The following is a 20138-nucleotide window of genomic DNA, read 5'->3' on the forward strand; positions in this document are numbered from 1 at the left end:
TTCTAAAGGCTGGCAATTTGGGGCTGCTGACAGCCCGTTTCTGGAAGGCTAGCAGGCAGCTTGGAGTGGGTGTCTTGGGCACTGGGGACTAGCCACGGTCATCGCAGGAGTAGCACAAATCCACTTGGAGCTTGCTCAATCCCGGGCGTGGCACAGTGCACCTCGTGGCGTTAACTGTTTTCCTGTTTTTCTTTCCTTCTCCTTTCCTGTCCTTGTCCTCCCGTCATCCTCTCGCAGGCTTGCACAGCTTTTCAGTCTTCCCCCTGATTAGCGTCTCTTTCCCCCTTTTCACGCTCCTCTGACTAGCGTTTCCCTCCCACACATTCTTACCACTTGTTAATACTCTTCACCTCAGGAAAGCAAAGACTACCACACCCTAAACCTCCACGCTATTAAATTCAGGCTGCACGAAGATTAAAAGTGTGTCTGTAATCCTAATTTCTAGGTAAGGCCAGAAATAATAATGCTGCCCAAAGAAGGAAAATAAATCGTAGTGCAAAGTCGTCTGATTCTCCCGCTCCCAGCTCCCAGGAAGTGCTAGTTGAGGACAGAGACATCCGATTCATCCCCCATACACCTCTGCAGTGGAAGGGGGTTACTTTCTCTTCTTTCTGCACAATGTTTTATGGAAAGTGGCACTTTCAAATGCACTGTTTCTATAAGCAAGGCCGGGGAATGACAGGGCAGATCCCAAGCTAGACCTGTTGCTCTGACCCGAGTCCATCTCTCTCCTTTCTTGACTTTTCATTTCTTACCTTTCAAGGCTTCATTCTCCCCAGCCTTTTCTGATTTCTTTGTAGAGAGCCCAGACTTTTCTATGATGATGCCACAGTAATTTTCCTAGATGGAAAAAAAAATGAAACCAAAGATAAAGGTTTGAGAAATGAGAGGGAAATCATATATGAAATACTCAGTTTCCTTTCCACCCGCCTGCTTCTTTTTTCATCGTCCTGTTCAATATTACAAATCAAACTCTAAAAGTGGCCACGTTCGTCCCCTGCTTGTGAAACCGGAACTAAAGGACAAGGGAGGAAGGCCCCGAAGGGACCAGGTTTGTGAACCACCAGTGAGCTCTAGTGGACAGAGCAGAGCCCCTGGGCGAGCGAGGTGCTTAGAACGTGGTTGGAATTGAGACCCAATTAAGTTTTCTCCTTGTGTGCCTTCTCTCTCGTCTTTGGCCCTCCTCTCTCCTTCTTCCCTCCAATGACATCTCTTCCACTCCCCCTCACTCTGGCTCCTCGTCCCTCCTGGCTCTCTCTCCTCCTGTCAAATCCTCTTCTAATCTCCTCGACCTGGTACCTCATCTGTCTCCCCCTTTCTCAGGGGGAATGTACAGAAGACACGTAAAACAGAAAAAGTCACAGTCGCTGGAGAAGCCTATCGGATGACCTAAAGGTGAGTTTGCAATCTGCTCAGGCTGTAGCTTTAAATGGTAGGCATGGCACCTTACTCTTAACACGAGTCTCTCGTTATTTCTACAACAGAAATAACGAGAGGTGAAGTTACCCAACAGCAGGGGGCTTTGGTGAGGAACTGGGAGAGAACTGCCCTCTGCTGCCACTGCATGGGGTTATTCTCCCTGAGTACTGTGCACGTCCCAGGGACTGAACTCGGGTTGCCAGGCTTGCCAGCATGCACCTGACCTAAGACACCTTGTCTGTGCACAGATCTTTACTTTTTTTTTCTGTTATGAAGAAATGCGTCATTATAAATAGTTTTATTATTTTTACTTTTAGTACCATTTTGATTTTTAGTGGCACTTGGAGATGAACCCAGGGCCTTACTCATAAGTTCTCTACTGCTGATCTACATCCCAAGCCCTTAGTTTCACTTTTCATTTTAATATTAATTTTTAGACCTATTTATTTTATGTGTATGCGTGTTTTGCCTGCATGGATGTGCACTATGTCCATACCTTTGGAGGTTGAGTGAAGGCATCAGATTCCCTGGAACTGGAGTATGGTATAGTAGATCATACTATCTAATGTATAACACAATTATAAGCCACCATGTGGGTGCGGGAACTGAACCCAGGTCCTGTGTGAGAGCAGCAAGTGCTCTTAACTAAGCTATCTTTCCAGTTCTAGTTTTATCTTTTATTCACTTCTTTGTATTAATTTTTAGCCTTTCACTTAGAAGTAAAACCTCTTAGGACATTTTGTATGTAAGTATACATTTTGCATTTCAGACCTTTGAAATAAACTGACTTTTGTGGGGTTTTTTTGTCAGATCAGTACAAACTACTAAACTAAAAACAAAGCCCAACTCAGGAAAAGGCGATCTCTTCAAGAGGAAAACAGCAGTATCTTTTATGTGGCAGAAATAAAGACTACTACTAACCACTCAGAATGCAAATCTATGCCACCTAATTTCTAAAATCCTATTTTTAGGTGTGGATTTTTTTTCCTGTTTGTGGATATGTATTTTAAAAGAAGATAAGGAGCTATGAAAATTACAAGGATTTTAATTTATAAATAAATTAAAGGCGTCTTTGGTTTGGGCTTCTTAGGAAAAGTTGCTCTTCTCTGTGGCTTTTACTTCCATCATGGTTACACTATGTTTCCCCCCTCCATTTCCTGCATTGGGTGCTGTGGGGTCACTGATGGTGAAGACTGTGTTCTTTGCATATCTGTGTTCTAGTGAATACTTGGTGCTAACTAGTATTTATTGAATTCATAATTTGGCAATACATAATACTAAGTGACAATTTACTGAGTGTCATTTTCAACCAGTTTTTTTTTTTTTTTTTTTTTTTTTGTTGTTGTTGTTGTTTTTGAGACAAGGTTTCTCTCTGTAGCTTTGGTGCCTGTCCTGGAGCTCGATCTGTACACAAGGCTGGCCTCGAACTCACAGAGACCCGCCTGGCTCTGCCTCCTGAGTGCTAGGATTAAGGGTATGCACCACCGCCACCAAGCCTTCAACCAGATTTTTAAGAAACTCCATTTAAAGGAAACCACAGACTGGGCATGGAGGTCAGTGGTAGAGCACTTGCCTATCCTGGCATGCACAAGAAGACCCTGACTGTAATACCCACAACCCCAAAGCCAAAGAGGAAAAGTAGGAAACTATAGACAATCCCTGTCTGAAGAATGGTTGGTATTTTTTTTAAGTTTCCATCTAGGGGCTGGACAGATTGCTTTGCAGTTCAGAGCACTTGTTGCTCGTGCAGAAAACTTGAGTTCAGTTCCCTGCACCTACACAGCAACTCACAACCATCTATAACTTCAGTTCTGGGGGACCTGACATCATTCTGACCTCCATGGGCACCAAGCATGCATGAAGTACACATACATATACATGCATGCAGGCAAAACACTCTACACATTAAAATACAGTTACCAATTCATTACGTTCTGAAACCTGCTGGTCATTCTACAGTTAATCTGCATAGAAATCCATAGAGTACTGTTGTCTCCCCTAGTTACAGATGGCAAAATGAAGCTTGGAGGATATTTGCTGAAGGTACACCCAGAAAATGGTAGAAATATCATTTGAACATGAGGAGCTCTATAGCCAAGCTAAAAGAAAATATAATTCACACTCGTGTATATTTCCATTTAACAGTACCCCTTAAGAGAAAAATCTTTTACCCATGCTTGGCTCACAGACCAGGGGATTTGTCTCCCTTTACCTGCTGCTCCAAAGAGAAAAAGAATTTCTTCCCCACCTCCACATGAGGAAAAAGATTTCCACAGAATTAAGAAGAGACTGTCACTGGGGGTGTGCTACCATCTGAAGTACACATAAACACTTTGCAAGCAGGAAATGACGTCTCCTTTATAAACTATTTCTTTGATATAGATTGTCTGTGACAAATCAGGGGAGACAGTCTTAACTATGATTGGCTATTACTAACGAGAGTCCTTCAAAAGACCGGTGTACAGGCACCTTAGAAACTAGTTCAGAAGATTCTTACAAAGCTAAGATGTTCTTATCAGATGACCAAAGAAAAATGAAAAGCATGTTCATAACAAGACATAGTTCAAAACAAGGCTTATACATGAATGATCACAGTGGTTTATTCATAACAGAAAAAACTTGGAAACAACCCAATTACCCATCAACAGATGAGTAGTTAAACAAATTGTGGTATGTCCATACAGCAATACCACTTGGCAAGCAAAAGAAACAAACCAGTAATAAATGCTTCAACACAGCAGTCATAGAAACATGTTGAATGAAAGAAGCCAGAGAGTAAAAGAATACACAATGTGATTTAAAAGACAATTTGGAAAACAACTCACTTATGAGCTAGGTCAGTGGCTATCCGGGGCACAGTTGGCTAGGAGGGCAATGACTGGAAAGATCAGGGGACTTTTGGAAGACATGGGAATATCCTGTCTCTTGACTGAAGTGGCTGTTATTTCCATATATATATTTTTCAATAAAAATATTTTAAAATGTTTTTAAAGTCATTTAAGTTATACCTTGACAAGTTGGTTTTTTAAGTCAAAATATAATTATACACTAAACTAACGAAGTTCTATAATTTGGATCTTGAATGGCCTCCAAATGCCCACGTATTGAAGACTTGGCCCCAGGTTTTGGCATGACTAGAAGGTACCTAGCTTTCAGATAGCGGGGCTTAGTGGAAGGAAATTAATTAGATCATTGTGAGTTGTAGTGGTTTGAATGAGAATGGGCCCCACATGCTCATATATTTGAATGTTTGGTCCCCATTTGGTAGAACTGTTTGGGAAGGATTAGGTGTGGCCTGTTGGAGGAGGTGTGTCACTAGAGGCAGACTTGGGGGTTTCAAAAGACCAAGTCATTCCCAATTAGCTCTTTGTCTCTGCCTCCCACCTGTTGCTTGTGGATCAAACATAAGCTCTCAGCTACTGCTCCGGCATCAGGCCTGCCTTCCTGCTGCCATGCTCCCCGCCATGGTGATCATGGAATCTAACCCCCTGGAACCATATGCCCAATTAAATATGTTCTTTGCTAAGTATCACGGTGTTTGTCACAGCAACAGAAAAGTAACTGAGATAGGATGTGCCCTTCAGGAGGATACTGTCACTCTATTCCCCTCCCCCTTTTCTCTTTGCTTCCTGTGTTTTCTCATCACAACGTATTGTCCTGCCACAGGCCTCAAGCAACCACAGACTAAAACTGTGAGCCAAAGTTTATGTTTTCATTTATTTCGTTACAGTGACTGAAAGCACACACACACACACACACACACACACACACACACACACACACAAATATAATCAGTGGTAGAGCCTAGCATGCCTGAGGCCCTAAGTCCAATCCCCAGCACATAGTTTTATTAGGCTTAAAGAACAAAAGTACACATACACCTAAACCCGCTTGCTCTTAATAATGTTATCTCACTGTGCTATCTCACAGGGGTTTGTGACACAGAAAGAGTACTTGTTTACCTGCTCCACTCCGGGAAATACTCCCACGATGGCAGGGAGGGGTTGATTCCCAGTCTGAGGTTTCAGCTTGGAATACATTCCCCAATAGCCTGCGAGTGAAGAGCTACCGACGCTATGGACTATATAATCAACGGAGTTTTTGCTGCTTTTCCTTTTATGTGTGAATTAGATAATTATCAGAGGGGATAGGGAGATGACTCAACACATAAGAACACTTGCTGCCCTTCAGAAAACGCTGATTCAGTTCTCAGCATCCACATGGTGGTTCAAAACTACCCATAATCCAGTCTCAGGGGGATCCAATACCCTCTTACGACCTCTGCGGGTACCAGGCACACATGTGGTGCACAGACATACATATAGGCAAAACCCTCACATGCATATTATCAAAATATTTTTTAAACCTCATCACAGGTGTGCATAGTGGTGAAATCCTAGCTTTGGATCACATGAGTCTAGGGATGTATTGTATAGTATAAAGAGTCTGTCTCAAGAAGAGATTTATTTGGGGGACACTTATTCCTTTAAACATATCATCAAAAATGTAGAGCTTAGGAGACAGTCTCTACAGCTAACAGTTGATTGGAAACAAATCAACAGAAAATTCCTGAAAGGAAACTGGGGCCAAAGGAACCTACTGAAGCTATCTAGAGACTAAATCTAAGACACAGGCAACTAAGATTTTCAATTTTTTTGTTTTTGTTTTTGTTTTTCAAGACAGGGTTTCTCTTTGTAGTTTTGATGCCTGTCCTGGAACTCACTCTGTAGACCAAGCTGGCCTCAAACTCCCAGAGATCCACCTGGCTCTGCCTCCCGAGTACTCCACCGCCGCCCACTACGAGTTTTGAATTTTGAGGTTTAAATGTTTACTTGGACTTAGGATACCTTTTAAAAGAGTGCCATATCAAAAATGCTTAGCAGTGGGTATAAAGTAATCTTGTCATGGGAGTGTGCCATTTCCTGTACTACTCATGAGAGAGGAATGGTAAGGATTTTCTTGGAGACTCATAGTCAACAGTTGGGTGGAGACTGGGATGGAAGCAGATGATATAAGTTATTTACATGAATATGGACAAAAGCCTAGATTGTAGTAATGGTCTGCTGGTATTTGATTTTATCTATATAATCCCAGTGGTTGCCCTTTGGGCAATAAAATGTTTCAAGGTCACAGATAAAATAATATTCCTCAGGACTGGGTGTGTAGCTTAGTGGTAAATCATGTCTAACAAGTACAAAAAAACAAAAACAAATCAAGCCAGATGACCAACCAACCACAGCCCCCAAATATGGTCACAAATACTTGATGTTTCCTCAAGGGCAGAGTCTACCCCTTTCTCTTGAGTATGGGTGAGATTTAGTGATTTAGTGCCTGGCTTTGGAGATTAAATCATAAAAAGGTCCATGGTTTCTGTTCTGGTCACTCCCCTGGATCCTTTGTTCTGGGGTGAGACAGCTGTCACCACCCAAAGAGAGAGCCAAATGAACAGGAAAAGATGCCTATAGTAAATGGCCATGAGAGTGAGCCATCTTGAAAGACACCCTTAAGTCTCAGTATACCTCCAGATGACTACTGTCTCAGCTGCCACCCTGATTTATAACCTCAGGAAAAGCCATAAACCAGAGCCTCCCAGTAAACTCACTTCTGGTTTCTGACACACACACACACACACACACACACACACACACACACACACACACACACAAATGAAGAGATTACATTTGTGTACAATAGTGAATCACAAAATTGATCCCTAATTTTACTGCCAGAACTTGTCTATATTTTGTATGGACACTTCAGATACTTTATGAAATAATGCTATCTGTCCATGTCTTCATGAAAGCAAATCTGTGCATTTTATTAAGATTTGTGTGTATTCATACATACATACACACATATATAGTCTAAAAGAAGTGGGGAATTAATGCATTTTCACTGCTGGTGCCAACTTGTTCTCCACTCTTGATGCCCTGACCTGAGATGAAAGGACTGAGAGACTGTCTGCTTTCCTGTGTTTGCTTAAAATGTTACCCAGGGGCCAGGAGACCTAAAAGCTTTCTCCAGGTACTTGTTTAGTTAAGCTCCAGCAGGAGCTACACATTGTTTACATCTACTTGATTTAAAGAGTTTAAAGTCCCAAGTATGCTTTGAAACATTCCTCTAAAGATTACTCTGGAAAGAGGAAAGGGTGTCCTTTTCTCTGGGTGGTTCTAGGAATAGCTCTCCAGAGAACCACTTGGATGTTTCTGGTCTCCCATTCCACCCACACACTTAAAAAACCCAGTGAGGGCCAATACCTATTGCATTCTTCTGGAGTCCCTCACTCGGGAAGTCAGGACTTCCAGTGAGAAGTTTGTAAAGTCTACTATCAGCGTCCACTGGCAGATTTGAACAAGGTCTGGGCAGATTTGCTTCTTATGCCTGGTGTGTAATTTCCATCACAAGTTCACAGCTGGCCTGACTTCCCCTGTCCGTTTCACGACAGCAGAACTAGCGCAGCTACTGAGACTCCACACTGTAAGCCTTTAGAGCTGCTGTGTACTAGAAACAAGACAGTGTCGCTTGTCAGAAACTTGCAGAAGCTCTGGAGCTCAAGCTAAGTGCAAGTAATTCGTCATCTGTTCTATCTTGGGAAGCGACTTTTTGGTTTCTAATTCTTGGCTATACCAATTAAATAAGGAATTATAGCAGCTATAGTAACCCATGGAACACAGCAACGAGGAAGGAAAGTATAAATAGTTTTCTTTAGTTACCACTGTCTACCCTCATCTACCTCCTGCCACTTGGATGGAAGAAGCAGGAAAGAGAAGCACTCACCCTCATGTAGAATTTTTTTTATGAAATGAGATAATCACAGGCTAAACACATGACAAAGTTGGTTTGTCTCTGACTCATTATCTCTGTTCTACCTACTCATGTCTACGTCATTCATTCACATCTATCCAGTAAATATTTGTTAAGTACTATGTATGTATCAGGTACTATAATAGACGTATAGAAATCTAAAAATAGATAATCATGAATAAAATAAAGTCTTTGTCTTTATAGAGCTTACTAGTCAAGTTTGAGGAGACAAGATAATATACAGTACATCAGGTGGTGAATAAGTATAACAAAAAATAGAGTAGCGGGGATACTAAAAAGGGAGTACTAGGAGATAGAGTGTAGAAGACGTTGCTGTTTATCCAGTGTGGAACAGACCTCACTGAGAACATCTGAAATGAGACCTAAATGAAGTGAAGCAGTCTTGGGGAGACAACTTCAAGCACAGCAAACATCAAATGCAAAGGCTTTGAAACAGAAGCTGTTGGAACAGGAGGAGCAGCAGGAGCAGAGCTGTGTTTGATGTGAAATGAGAAAGGGGAACGGTAGTTAAGAGCTGAAGTCAGGGAAAGAAAGATGATATTGACCCAGAGGGTACTGAGCAGCACAGTGACTTGACTTCATCATTATTTAGCTTTCTGGCAGCTATACCAAGAAGAGAAAATAGTGATGGGAGGAGGCCACTTGTAGTAATCCAGGCGAAGGATGGTGGTTTGGAGTACACTGGAAACACCAGGATTGGAACCTAGATAGCTTTTCCAAATAGATGCATTTACTTATTTACTTATTGTGTATGTGCATGCTGCCCTTGCATATGTGTGGCAGTGAACGTGTGGAGGTCAGGGGACTACTCTGTGGTAGCTGGTTCTCTCTCTCCCCCATAAGTGTCCCAGAGATCAAACTCAGGGTGTCAAGCTTGGTGGTAAACACCTTTACCCCTGAGCTGTCTTCCCAGCTTGGGCTGAGTATCTTCTGAAGGTTGATATAACAGAATCTCATGATGGATTCTACATACATGTGAAAGAATGCCTGGACACATAGAAACTAAACAAAAAATGATTTTCACATTAAATTTTCAATGCTTGTTAGAATTTCAACTAAAGATACTGAGCTGCCAACTGAATAAATGATCTGCAGCTTTAGGGTAGTATTGTAGACTACACATATTTGAAGTTTACAAGTTTAGTGTGTTTAGATAACACCTGAAGCCATGAGATCATATAAAATCATCAAGACTAAATAATATGATGATAGGGCCAGGGATGTAGTTCAATGGTAGAGCAATTTCCTATGCACATAGCCTTGTCTTTTGATCCCCAGTAACACAGAAACAGGAAGCCAACTACCAAAAATAATGCACAGTATCTGGGCACTGCTCTAAGCATTTTACACATATAAATTTGTTGTGGAATATTCCTTTACACTGTGTGAAGATGTGTCGCTGTGATGGGTTTAATAAAGAGCTGAATGAACAATAGCGAGGCGAGAAGAAGTTAGATGGGACTTCTGGGGACAGAGAGGTCTCAGGGAAGGAGAAAGGCAGAGTTGCCAGTCGGGATGCAGAGGAAACAGGATGAGCAGTATAGAGTAAAGGTAACTGCCATATAAAAGAGCGTAGAGTAGCCGGGTGGTGGTGGCGCACGCCTTTGATCCCAGCACTCGGGAGGCAGAGGCAGGCGGATCTTTGTGAGTTCGAGGCCAGCCTGGGCTACCAAGTGAGTTCCAGGAAAGGCGCAAAGCTACACAGAGAAACCCTGTCTCGAAAAACCAAAAAAAAAAAAAAAAAAACAAAAAAAAACAAAAGATCGTAGAGTAAAAGACATGTTCTTTTAAGTTATAAGAACTAGTTAGGAACAAGCCTAAGCTAAGGCCAAGCTTTCATAAAAAGACGTCTCCAGTGGTTATTTGGGAGCTGGCAGGTGCGACAGAGAAAGACTAGTCACATAAATTCATTTAATCTTCATAACCAGTGTAGAAGAGACCTATTCTTTTCACTTTCATTTTATCTCAGAGAAATTAAATGACTTTCTTCTGCTTGGATGGTGAGTTGTGTAACTGCGATTCAAACCCATAGAGAAGTGAACTGTTCTATGTCAGAACTCTAGGACACCCCAGAACTTACCAGTGGAGGATACAAAACAGATAACAAAGGATGTGCCAACGAGACAGGAAGAGAACCACGTTTAAAGAGTGCAGAGGATCCTTGGTCTTGGCAGCAGCAGCAGGAAGAGGAAGGGCGATGTCATCGTTTGGAAAACATGGCAATCAGACACAATACACGCTGCCACTGCGGCCTTAAGGCCTACTGCCTTCAAAAGTCAACATGCAGAGGTGGCTACCCAGCCACGCTGAAGAGGAAGTATTACTGGAATGCCAAGGCTAAGACAACCTGGCTGGGCAAACCAGACACCTAAAAACCGTCTGTCACAGATTTAGGCATGGGGTCTGTGAAGGAACAAGGCATTCAGCTAATGTGGCATCCAGTTCCTCTCGAAGATCTTAATGATCAGTCATAAAATAAGTCACAAAATAATTAAAACCAAACATACACAAAAATAGAGGAGAAAACAGAAAACATCAACCCCAGATGAAGATCCAAACACGCCAGTGCCTAACCTTAACAAAGTAGCTAAGACTGGAAACACTGACAAAGCATGGACAAATACTGGGCTTTGTTATGGCTATAACCAGGGAAACTGGGGTTCCCTTTTGGGATTCTTAGTCTCCTTAACAAAAGAATTTAGAAACTGACTCAAGGGGAGCTCCAGGAGAAATTTCTTGACCTTTAAGGGAAAAGCATAGTACTGTTAGGTGGAATCTTTGTAGCCACCAGGAGCAGACCGAGAAAAGGCCCTGCCTTTTAGTTAGGTGTGGAAGAGAAACGGTTTACTAAGAAAGCAAAAGGCATCCCCAAGCACCAAGTAGACTGGTGAGCAGAGGAAAGTGCTCAAGAAGCATCTGGCCAGCTGTCTTTTGTTGCCCTGCTCCCTCCTGCTTGTATTTTGGGGCTTTGTTTCACACAAACTTTATTCATAGATGATGTCAGGCTAAGGAAGGGGTTCCAGTCTTTCCCAGAAAACTGCCTTCTTTCACATGGTAATCGCCATGTTGCTTTTGTTCCAACTCTGTTATCACATTCCTGCTGTGGGAGATGGGACCAAGAATCTCACACCAACTAAGAATGCTCTTACCCCTACTAGCTAGGCATTGTTTGGAGTTTTGCTTGTCTGTCTGCCTTTCCCAGGTGTTAACTTCTGGGTTCAAGTGATCTCCTTTACTTTGACTTCCCAAACAGCTGTGACGTGTAGGCCACACCACCACACCAGACACAAACACTGTTTGAAACAGTTATGGGATTAAATTTTAATCAAACATGAGTTCCGAATAGAAGACTCGGGTCACGTATTACTCAGACCTATTCATAGACATTCACATATTAACAAAAGCTAAAGTAGTAGCTGATATTTTTCATGCAAATGAAACAAATTTGATTGGGAAATTGATGAGGGAAAAAGTGTAATTTTGCAAATCTCTTTTAAGAACAGACTTGACTTGCTTTTTTGAAACTCAGTCTTGAACATAGATAGCTTCATCAGAAAAATTTCAAAGTTCCAAATTTACCTACTTCCTCTCTCTCCGGCATAAAATTTCTCATGGAGCATGCTTTATTTAGCTAAATGTCCTCAGCTTGCCACAGGGCCACTAAGAAAGTGTGACGGATGACTTATATCCTAAATATTGAACATCTTATACTGAGGTTATTTCTTATTTTTATTCTTATAATAAACCCAGACTTCTATTCTCTGTATACTTGTCATTCAAATTTTGACAAACGGCTTATGTCTGTTGTGTTTTAAATATGATGTGTCCCCCGCAAGGGGTCATGTGGTAAAGTCTTGGTCCCTAGCTGCTTGGGCACAATTAAGGGATGCTTGGATCGAGGAGGTATTGGGTTTCAAGCTAAGAGCTAATCAAGCCACATCTACCTGCAGTAGCCTCTTTTCTTACCCACCTTGTAAAGGAAATGGCAAGCACCTTACCTAGAGCCTGTCTGTGAATCCTCAACTCCCTAACAGACTCCCCAGGTGCCCTGATAACAGGAGAAAAGCAGACGTCCTAATTCAATTCCCACTTCCTCAAGAAAGTTTAAATGCTCAGGCTGCCAAACATCAGAAGGCTACTGACAAGCGGGTATACCTTAACTAAATGTGCCCTCCCCCATTTCCCTATATCTTCCTCTGAGACCTCTAAGAAAGGACCCCCACTGTGCCTCGTGGGGGAGGGGGGGACTCTCCTCAGAGCTCCTGTCATGCTGTCTGCCTGACTTCTCAGAGACCCCGGCATGGCATTGTCTGTCTGTCCATAGCGTTAATAGCTCTTCTAATAAATCTCTTACCCCAAAAGAACAATCTGCCTCAGTGTCCCTCTCAAATCCCAACCCTGAAAAGAGGTCGACTTCATCAATGGCTTAACACATCGATCAGACAGCACAGTTAATTAGGCTAGCAGGCTAGGTAGGGCCTGGAAGAAGTCCGTCACTGGGCATGCGCCTTTGAAGGGCATCCCTTGTTTCCAGAGCCCTCATCCTCTCTTCCTCTTGCTCTGCCTCCTGTCCTACATGATGTGAGCTGCTTTGTTCCACTACATGTTCCCGCATCCATGAGTATGGACCCACAAGCCAGGGCAATAGTTCGCCATGGCCTGAAACTGTGAGCCCCAACAAGCCGTTTCCTCTTTCTCAGGGACTGTAAGACATGGTAAAAAGTGACTCGTGCGTTGTCTGTTTTTAATTTTAAATTTAATTGAGGAAAATGGCATATATTTGTGATGGACAGCATGTTTTCAAATATGTATATATTTGTAGAATGGGTAAACGGAGCTAATTAGCATTTCCTCACATGCATTTTTTTTTTTTTTTTGTGAGGACCTTGAAATTTACTGTTTCGGGTATACCATAGATGATTAACTATAGTCACTATTTTGTACAGTAGATCTCTTGAGCGTATTCCTCCAACCTAACAAATTCTGCAGCCTTTGCTCATAATCTCGACTCCTACCTACTTTCCCATTATTGTAGGTCTTCAGACTGCAGTTTACTCTCTGTCCCCAACATACTCCCAGTTAGTTAGCGAATAAAGCTCCTCTTGACACGAACCTTCTCTCTCTTTGGTCCCTTAATTTCACTTGCCATGCTTTCTTACTGTATTGCGTGTAACTTGTCAGGCTCCCCACTTACTGTGAACTCTCTAGAACAGAGGCCAGCAGCTGCTGCAATTCCTAAAGCACAATGCTTATTACATGGGAGTGTTCAATAGATTTTTAACTAAAGAGGAAACACTTAAAGACAATTCACTGAACAGTACTGACCTAAACTGAATGAATTGATGCTAACTACAGACAGTGGAACTTTCCTTCTGCATGAGAGCAACTGTTTCATAGTCTTAGCTCAGAAATGAATTTGTTGTTTTACAACTTCTGTCTTAGCATTCTGCTTTTAAATTACATTATATATAGTTCATACAAAAGCAGTTATGGTAGCACATGCTTTTTTTTTTTTTTTTTTGCTTCCTAATACTAGGGAAGCCGAGGATTGCAGGTTCAAGACTAGACTTACCTATATATTGAGAGCCTGTTTTAGGGGGGAAGGGGGGGCTTAGGCAACTAGTTCAGTTATGAAACCTCTTTCCTCTTTTACTAACACAAAAATAAGAGATAATGTTCACGGTTCAGGGTTTCAAAGATAATGATAAATTGTAGAATCTTGAAATCTGAGGTTTTAGATTTTAGACTTTTCACAAGAGACTAAAATACGAAGTTACTATGTTCCCCCAAATTTAAAATAGCATGGCAGTTTACTAATCTAACATAGGCAGATAACATAAGCATACGGCAAGCTGAAGGAGGAGGAAGGATATTTATTATGGTTGTTCTCTGTCTTACACTAGATTTTAGTTTGGCTTTCTCTATTGGTCCATAATGTCTAGTTAGAGATTTGCCAGGGTGACTCAGCAGGTGCACTACATTCTGACAAGGACGGACAATTCTTCAAACAGGGGTTTAAATGACTGACTGATGGCCTAGTTTATCCCATCTGGGAATGAATGTTATATTGTCTTAACTCCCACACTATCCATTCCATGCCACTTGCAGAAGCTAGCAGTCATAAAATCGGAAACCAAACTATCATATTACAAACGAGAGAATTTAAGCCCAGCAAGGCTTGTCCCCACATCACATCATAGAACTCCAATCACTTTGCCTGCGATTTTTATACTTTACACTCTTCCAGCTACCCCTCCCCCCCTTTTTCCACACAAGGCCAGTTATTAGTGTGATGTAGGGGGCTCTGAAAAAGGTTTTATTCACCAGAGAATAGATTTCATAGTTGCCATAGTCTTCTCTTTTTAAAAATGAAACTTCCTTTACGAGGTAAAATAATACGATTTTCTTGTACTTTATAACACAGTCTCCCATATTTTGAGAGTAGCGGCTGTTCTACTATTTCATACTAATAATGACCATCATTTTATCAGAGTGGAGCCTACACCAGGGAAAACTGAGCAGCTAGGGAAGCAAGGCAAGGTACCTAGCAGGGGTGTTCATCTGGGAGTGGCCTCCACAAGAGTAAGCTAGCCAAACTGTCAATATTTCCAAGAGAAAGAGAGAAGAAAAAAAAAAGCTTTTTAGGAACTAGAAGCTTGTTACTTTGTGTTTTATGTACTTAAAAATGTAGAAAGAATGTCAGCACACACTAACCTTTTGTGTATGGCTGACAGTTTCGAGGAATTCTGGAGACAGTTTACTTGTAGTCCACAAATTCTCACTTTTTTTTTGAATATGAATTAAGAAGACGGTTCAGTTACATAAATGTGGAAGTTGTCGGTACTGTACTCAAAGTCCACTGAGGAATGTTGGATAGAAGGAACGAGGTCTTTAGTGGGAACAGCATTCTGTCCTTGGCTCTGTCTTACAAAACACTAATAAGCAACTTTAAATACTTCAACAGAATGCAAATAAGATTTGAGGTTGATGATGTAGGAAGGGCTCCAAAAAGATGTCGAGCACCTGGGCTGATGGCCTGCTTAATTCAGAGGACATAGTGTTCCCCGAGGACACTCACAACCTACAAGGGGGAAAGGGTAAGAATGTGAAAAGACGGGAGGGTATTGGGAGGCCTGAGGATCCTGGGAACGATGCTTAAAAACCACGGTGGGAGGGAACAAACTCGCATATAAGAAGGCATCGAGGGAGAGTTGTCTACACCTTGTCCCTGAAGCGATGGATTTTGGTCCAACAGAAGAGGTTTCTGCACAGAACACATTTCTGTCTGCTCCGAAGCCAGTTCCCCATGGCCTCACTGTCCTAGCACTTCTGGCGTCCGCCCTTTCCAGATAGTGGCATGGGCACGTCCTGACGGCATGGTCTGGCGCTGGGTCCAGACTAACCCAGGTAACTCCCACTCCTCTCCCGGAGAAGTCTGCGACAACAGCTGTGGCCCCGGGCGCCCTCCTTCCCGGTTTTCAGAAACAAGTCGTCTACAGAAATCAGGCAAGTTCTGTGGGACTCACACCCAACCAGGTGTTGGCGTCACGGGTTGTTTCTGAAGTGAGTGTTGAGCATTTTTGACGTGCCTGACAGGACAAGAGGAATCTCTTCGGAGGGAATCTGGTTTTCCTCAGGAGATGTCTGCTGCCCGGGCGCAGAAGGGCGGGTGGGGTTGGGGAGGGAGGCGGGTGGGTGGGGGGGCGTCGAGCCTTAGCCGCTCGGGGGGGGGGGGGAGCAGGGCGCCCGCACACGGGCGAGGAGACCTCGGGCTGAGGCGGCCGAGGAAGGAAACTCCGCCGTTAGTGCGAGCGCTCCGCAGTTCGAGGCGCGCGACCCAGCGCGCGCGCACGCGCGCGGGCCGGGCGCCCGAGGTGGGGCGGGGGCGGCGGCGGCGGCGGGGGTGGGGTGGGTGGGTGGGGTGGAGACCGGAGCGGACCAATGAGCGGGCTCTGTCTCCGCGCGGGCTCAGGATTGGGCGATCCGTTTCCAGCCTCTCTCCGGACCGTGGGCGGGGCTGCGCCGGGAACGGCCCGGGATAGGCGCGCGGGGCTGCGCCGAGGGTTCTTTCCCCACCCCCTACCCCGCCCCCCGCCCCCCGCTCCGGGGGGGGCGCGTGCGCGGTCTCGCGTCAGCCGCGGGGTGCCGGTCTCGCGCGGTCTCGAGGAGGAGCTGGCTGGCGACGGCGGCGACGGAGGAGGCTGGCGGTGGGGAGGGGGCGGGGACTGAGGGCTCCGAGGTTGGCGGGGGGTGCGGGCGGGGGTGGGATCGGGAGTTTCTGGAGTCTTTATCCGGTGTGTTTGGAGGAGGGCGGCCCGCCGGACGGGTTGTCGCTGGGGCCGCGTGGAGGAGCGACGAGGGCGAACGGATCGGCCGCCGCCGCCGCTGCCGCTGCTGCCCGGGCGCGGAGGTAAGGGGCGGACCCGCGGCGGCGGGGCTGTGGGCGATCTTAATCAACAGGTCCCCGGGAGCGCGGCGGGGGAGGGGCGGCGGGGCTCGTCACCCCCTCTCCCCGACCCGCCGCACGGCGATCGGTGGTGCCAGCCCCAACCTTTTGTCCCCGGGAGGAAAGGCTGCCTGCGCGGGGTCGGTCGTCGGTCCCCTCCCGGGGCCGGGGACGCAGCTCGGCGCGATCGCCGGCCGGCCACCCCGGCGGAGTTGCGGGGGGCGCGGCAGGGAGTCGCCTCGCTGCAGCCAGGCCCGGGGTTGGCGTGTAGTCCCCCTCCCCGGGGAGGGGAAGGGGGAGGACGGGACTCCCCCCCCCACTCCCGGGCCGGGTCGGGGAACCAGCCGGGGAAACACTTTCCCAGGGAAGACGGAATGCCGCCAGCGTCCCTGTGCCTGAGTCAGCTCCTGGTGTTGGGCTGCTCGTCGCGTTCTTGAGATAAACAGTTCCTGCTTCCTTGTGACCGCTGCTGGAGAAAACCCGGTGTCTTAGGACTTGCAGGGAGGAGGGTGCGAGTTGGACTTTGAAGCCTGTAACGTAACGTGGTTGTCAGTCACTTTTCAAGGAAAGCCGCTTAGAACGATCTTTATGGCAAAATTATGTAACTTGCTAAGGGTAGCTCTCACCTTCTGTCCAGCTGACTGACACACAGTAATGTGTGTGGAATTTAGGTTTCGGTCGAAAAATTTTCCAAGACACTTTTAAAAGTGGCTGCAGTAGCTAGGAGGTTTTTTGTTTTGTGTTGGTTTTTGTTTTTTGTTTTTTGTTTTTTTTTTTTTTACAAGTAGTGAGTTGTGTCTTTAGAGTTTTAAGAATTTAGATTCGGAAAGCTAGTTGTACCAAGAATTCTAAAGTTTTGATTTAGCGGACAAGGTGCAAGGTATTTCTCGTTTTAATAGGGCACTATCATGTTTTAATGATAGTATTCTAATTATCCTTTTAAATTATGCCAGAAATTAATAACCTGTTAAATTTTGCAACATGGACAAATTATGCGATGTTAGTGTCTTTGAAGTATAAGTATTGGTGGTAATGAAAATTACTAAATACTCTTTTCTTGAATATGAACTGTTTTTTTATGGGATTCCTTTGGACACGGTTTCTTGTTTTAAAAGTCATTCTAAACTGTTATATCAGGCTACCATTAAAATTTAAAGAACTTTGTAGGTAAAACAGACAAAAATATGAGGAGATGCATAATCTTTAAAATTGATTTTGCCACGAATGACTAAAAGTCATTACCTTGAATTTGTCAAGTAAAGGTAGACTCATAGTGCTAAATTTGTTTTAGAATGTTAAAATAGATGAAGGCTTAATATAATTCCACCTGAGGGCTATCCAAAGTATAACAGTGGTTTATCTATTCATATCTTCTTCTGAATTGTGATTTTTTTTAAAAAAATTTATTTCAAATTATATATGTATTGGGGGGTGGTGTTTCCATGTGAATGCATGTGTCAGTGGACACCAAAGGCATTGGCCCTTCCTAGATCTAGAGTTACAGGCTCTTGGGAACCTCCCATTGTTGGTGCTGGGAACATAACTTGGGTCCTCTGCAGAGCAGTATAGACTCATAGCTGCTGAGCCCTCCCTCTAACTCCCTGTACTGTGGTCTGATTAAAAATCTCAGACTTGTGGTTGAAGAGATGGCTCAGCAGCAGTTAAGAGCACTGGCTGCTCTTCCAGAGGACATGGGTTCCATTCCTGGCACACACAGGACAGCTCACAACTGTCTATAACTCGAGTTCCAGAGGCCCCAAAACCAATGGCAAAACACGAATGCACACAGAGTAAAAACACATAAATTAAAAAAAAAATACGTAATTGAGGATTTTACCTCCTTAAAGTCAGTTGATCATATATGTTAACCACAACTACAAAATACCTTCACGTGAACATCTACACTCAAATTTGATCCAAGTTAACACATATTTAACTGTCACAACAATCAGACTTATAAAAAAATTCAAGATGATAGTATTTAGCCTATTCTTTTATGTTGAATTTGTGAGATTATCACCTATAATTTTTCCACAGGTAAAATCCTTGTGTTATTTTCATGTATGCTACAATCAACAATATGTTGGAAATGTTTTGGGAAAAAAATCGCATCACAGAGATGCCAAAAAATTTGGTCTGACATATGTATCAGTACATTAATGTGTCTTATTTCTGTGTTGTTTTCGTAATTTCAGAGTGTTTAGAAAAAGTAGTACATTGATACATATGTTTTAGAATGTAACTTTTTTATTATACACTTACTAAATTACAGGATCATTAGGTTGGAAGTAATCCTGTTGTGTATATAGTCCAAACTTTTCATTTTCCAGGGATGGGGAAATGAAGTTTGTAGAAATGAGCTAAGGAGTGGCAATGAGTTTGAACTAAATGCTACATGCTCACTTGGTATCAATCTTTTAGGCTGTCCGTACTGTACATTCCGGCTCCTTTCCCTCCCCAGGATCTTGCTTTGTATGTAGCCCAAGCTGCCCTACTAGTGTAAGGCAGACTGGCCCCAAGCTGATTCTCTTCTTGCCTTGACTCCCGAGTGCTGGCATTACAGGCATGTGCCACCACACCCAGCTCCTCACCTATCTAATTGTTAAATAAATTAGTGAGTTACTTTCTCCACATCATAGAAATAGCTAGCAGGGCTATTGTGTGCCCCCCCCCCTTCTGCCTGTTTTTTCCTCTTTTAAACCACATCCTAATCTAAAGGTTTTTTTCAATATTTCAAACAATGCTTAATGAATATTCTTCTCTGTGTGTCTGAAAAAAGATGTGTGGTTACCCAAAATGTATACCACCTGTAAATAATGGGTTGATGTGCATTTTTAACTTTGACTGATTGCAGCCAGATTATACTTTAAGAGCAAATGATTTTTATTCCTGCATTTAGTCTCTGAGTGGAAGTGATTTCTCATCTTTACCCACCATTAGCATTGTCAGATTTTAAATTTTCTGTCCATTTGGATGAGAAATTATGTATTAGTTTCCTTTCTTTAAAAAAAAGATTAAAATTTTATATGTTGGCATAGTCAAGAGTCAGAACAGTTTCATGTACTGTCCTTTTTAAAAGTCAGCCTTCTCCCAAACTTACTCGTGGCAACTAATCATTTCCCCACCTATAATTTCTCTTTTTAAGATATCATTTCATTTTAATTATAACAGTCTTTAGCTTTTTTTGCCATTCATTTGAAGTTTTTACAGCATATTAAATCCTCTTGTGAAAGATCCATGTACCCACTGTACCCATGGTGTAGCACAAAGCCATAAAGAGTCTTCGGTCTTTGGGAGGAGTAGTTTGAGATGTTGAGTGTTGTTAGAAAGCCCAGCTAAGTCTGAACTGGAGATCCCCCTCAGACCTTTTGTCAGCACCAGTCTTGGTTTTCAGTTCACTAACTACTTTCGTTCTGTTCTTACATCCTTTAACTGTTTTATTGGGGTG

General features: G+C 43.5%; 2 protein-coding genes and 1 long non-coding RNA gene across 7 annotated transcripts in view; 2 read left to right on the forward strand and 1 right to left on the reverse strand.

The window, feature by feature from the left end:
* Fam71d (family with sequence similarity 71 member D) overlaps nt 1-2346 on the forward strand; it is a 35326-nt gene extending 32980 nt beyond the window's left edge. Inside the window, exons 7-8 of one of the 2 annotated variants that reach the window (XM_037210658.1) lie at nt 1324-1395; nt 2230-2346. In XM_037210658.1, the coding sequence (XP_037066553.1) occupies nt 1324-1388 (65 nt within the window). In that variant the 3' untranslated portion in view covers nt 1389-1395; nt 2230-2346. Of the gene's footprint in view, nt 1-237; nt 476-1323; nt 1396-2229 lie in introns of those variants that run through there. The other variant, XM_028876099.2, reaches the window with a different exon arrangement.
* The window catches only part of LOC114697764, a 49168-nt gene extending 33250 nt beyond the window's left edge, over nt 1-15918 (reverse strand). For both annotated transcript variants that reach the window (XR_003735232.2, XR_005092759.1), the window contains exons 1-2: nt 14959-15918; nt 756-840 (exon numbers count right to left, since the gene is read on the reverse strand). This is a non-coding gene — a long non-coding RNA (uncharacterized LOC114697764). The remainder of the gene's footprint in view (nt 1-755; nt 841-14958) is intronic.
* A 599-nt stretch (nt 15919-16517) lies between these two features.
* Mpp5 (membrane palmitoylated protein 5) overlaps nt 16518-20138 on the forward strand; it is an 88244-nt gene continuing 84623 nt past the window's right edge. For 2 of the 3 annotated variants that reach the window (XM_028876100.2, XM_037210662.1), the window contains exon 1: nt 16519-16654. The gene's annotated coding sequence lies outside the window, so the exon portion shown is untranslated. Of the gene's footprint in view, nt 16655-20138 lie in introns of all 3 variants that reach the window. The other variant, XM_037210660.1, reaches the window with a different exon arrangement.

The sequence above is a fragment of the Peromyscus leucopus genome, chromosome 14 (genome assembly GCF_004664715.2).
Source record: "Peromyscus leucopus breed LL Stock chromosome 14, UCI_PerLeu_2.1, whole genome shotgun sequence".
Taxonomy (NCBI): Eukaryota; Metazoa; Chordata; class Mammalia; order Rodentia; family Cricetidae; genus Peromyscus; species Peromyscus leucopus.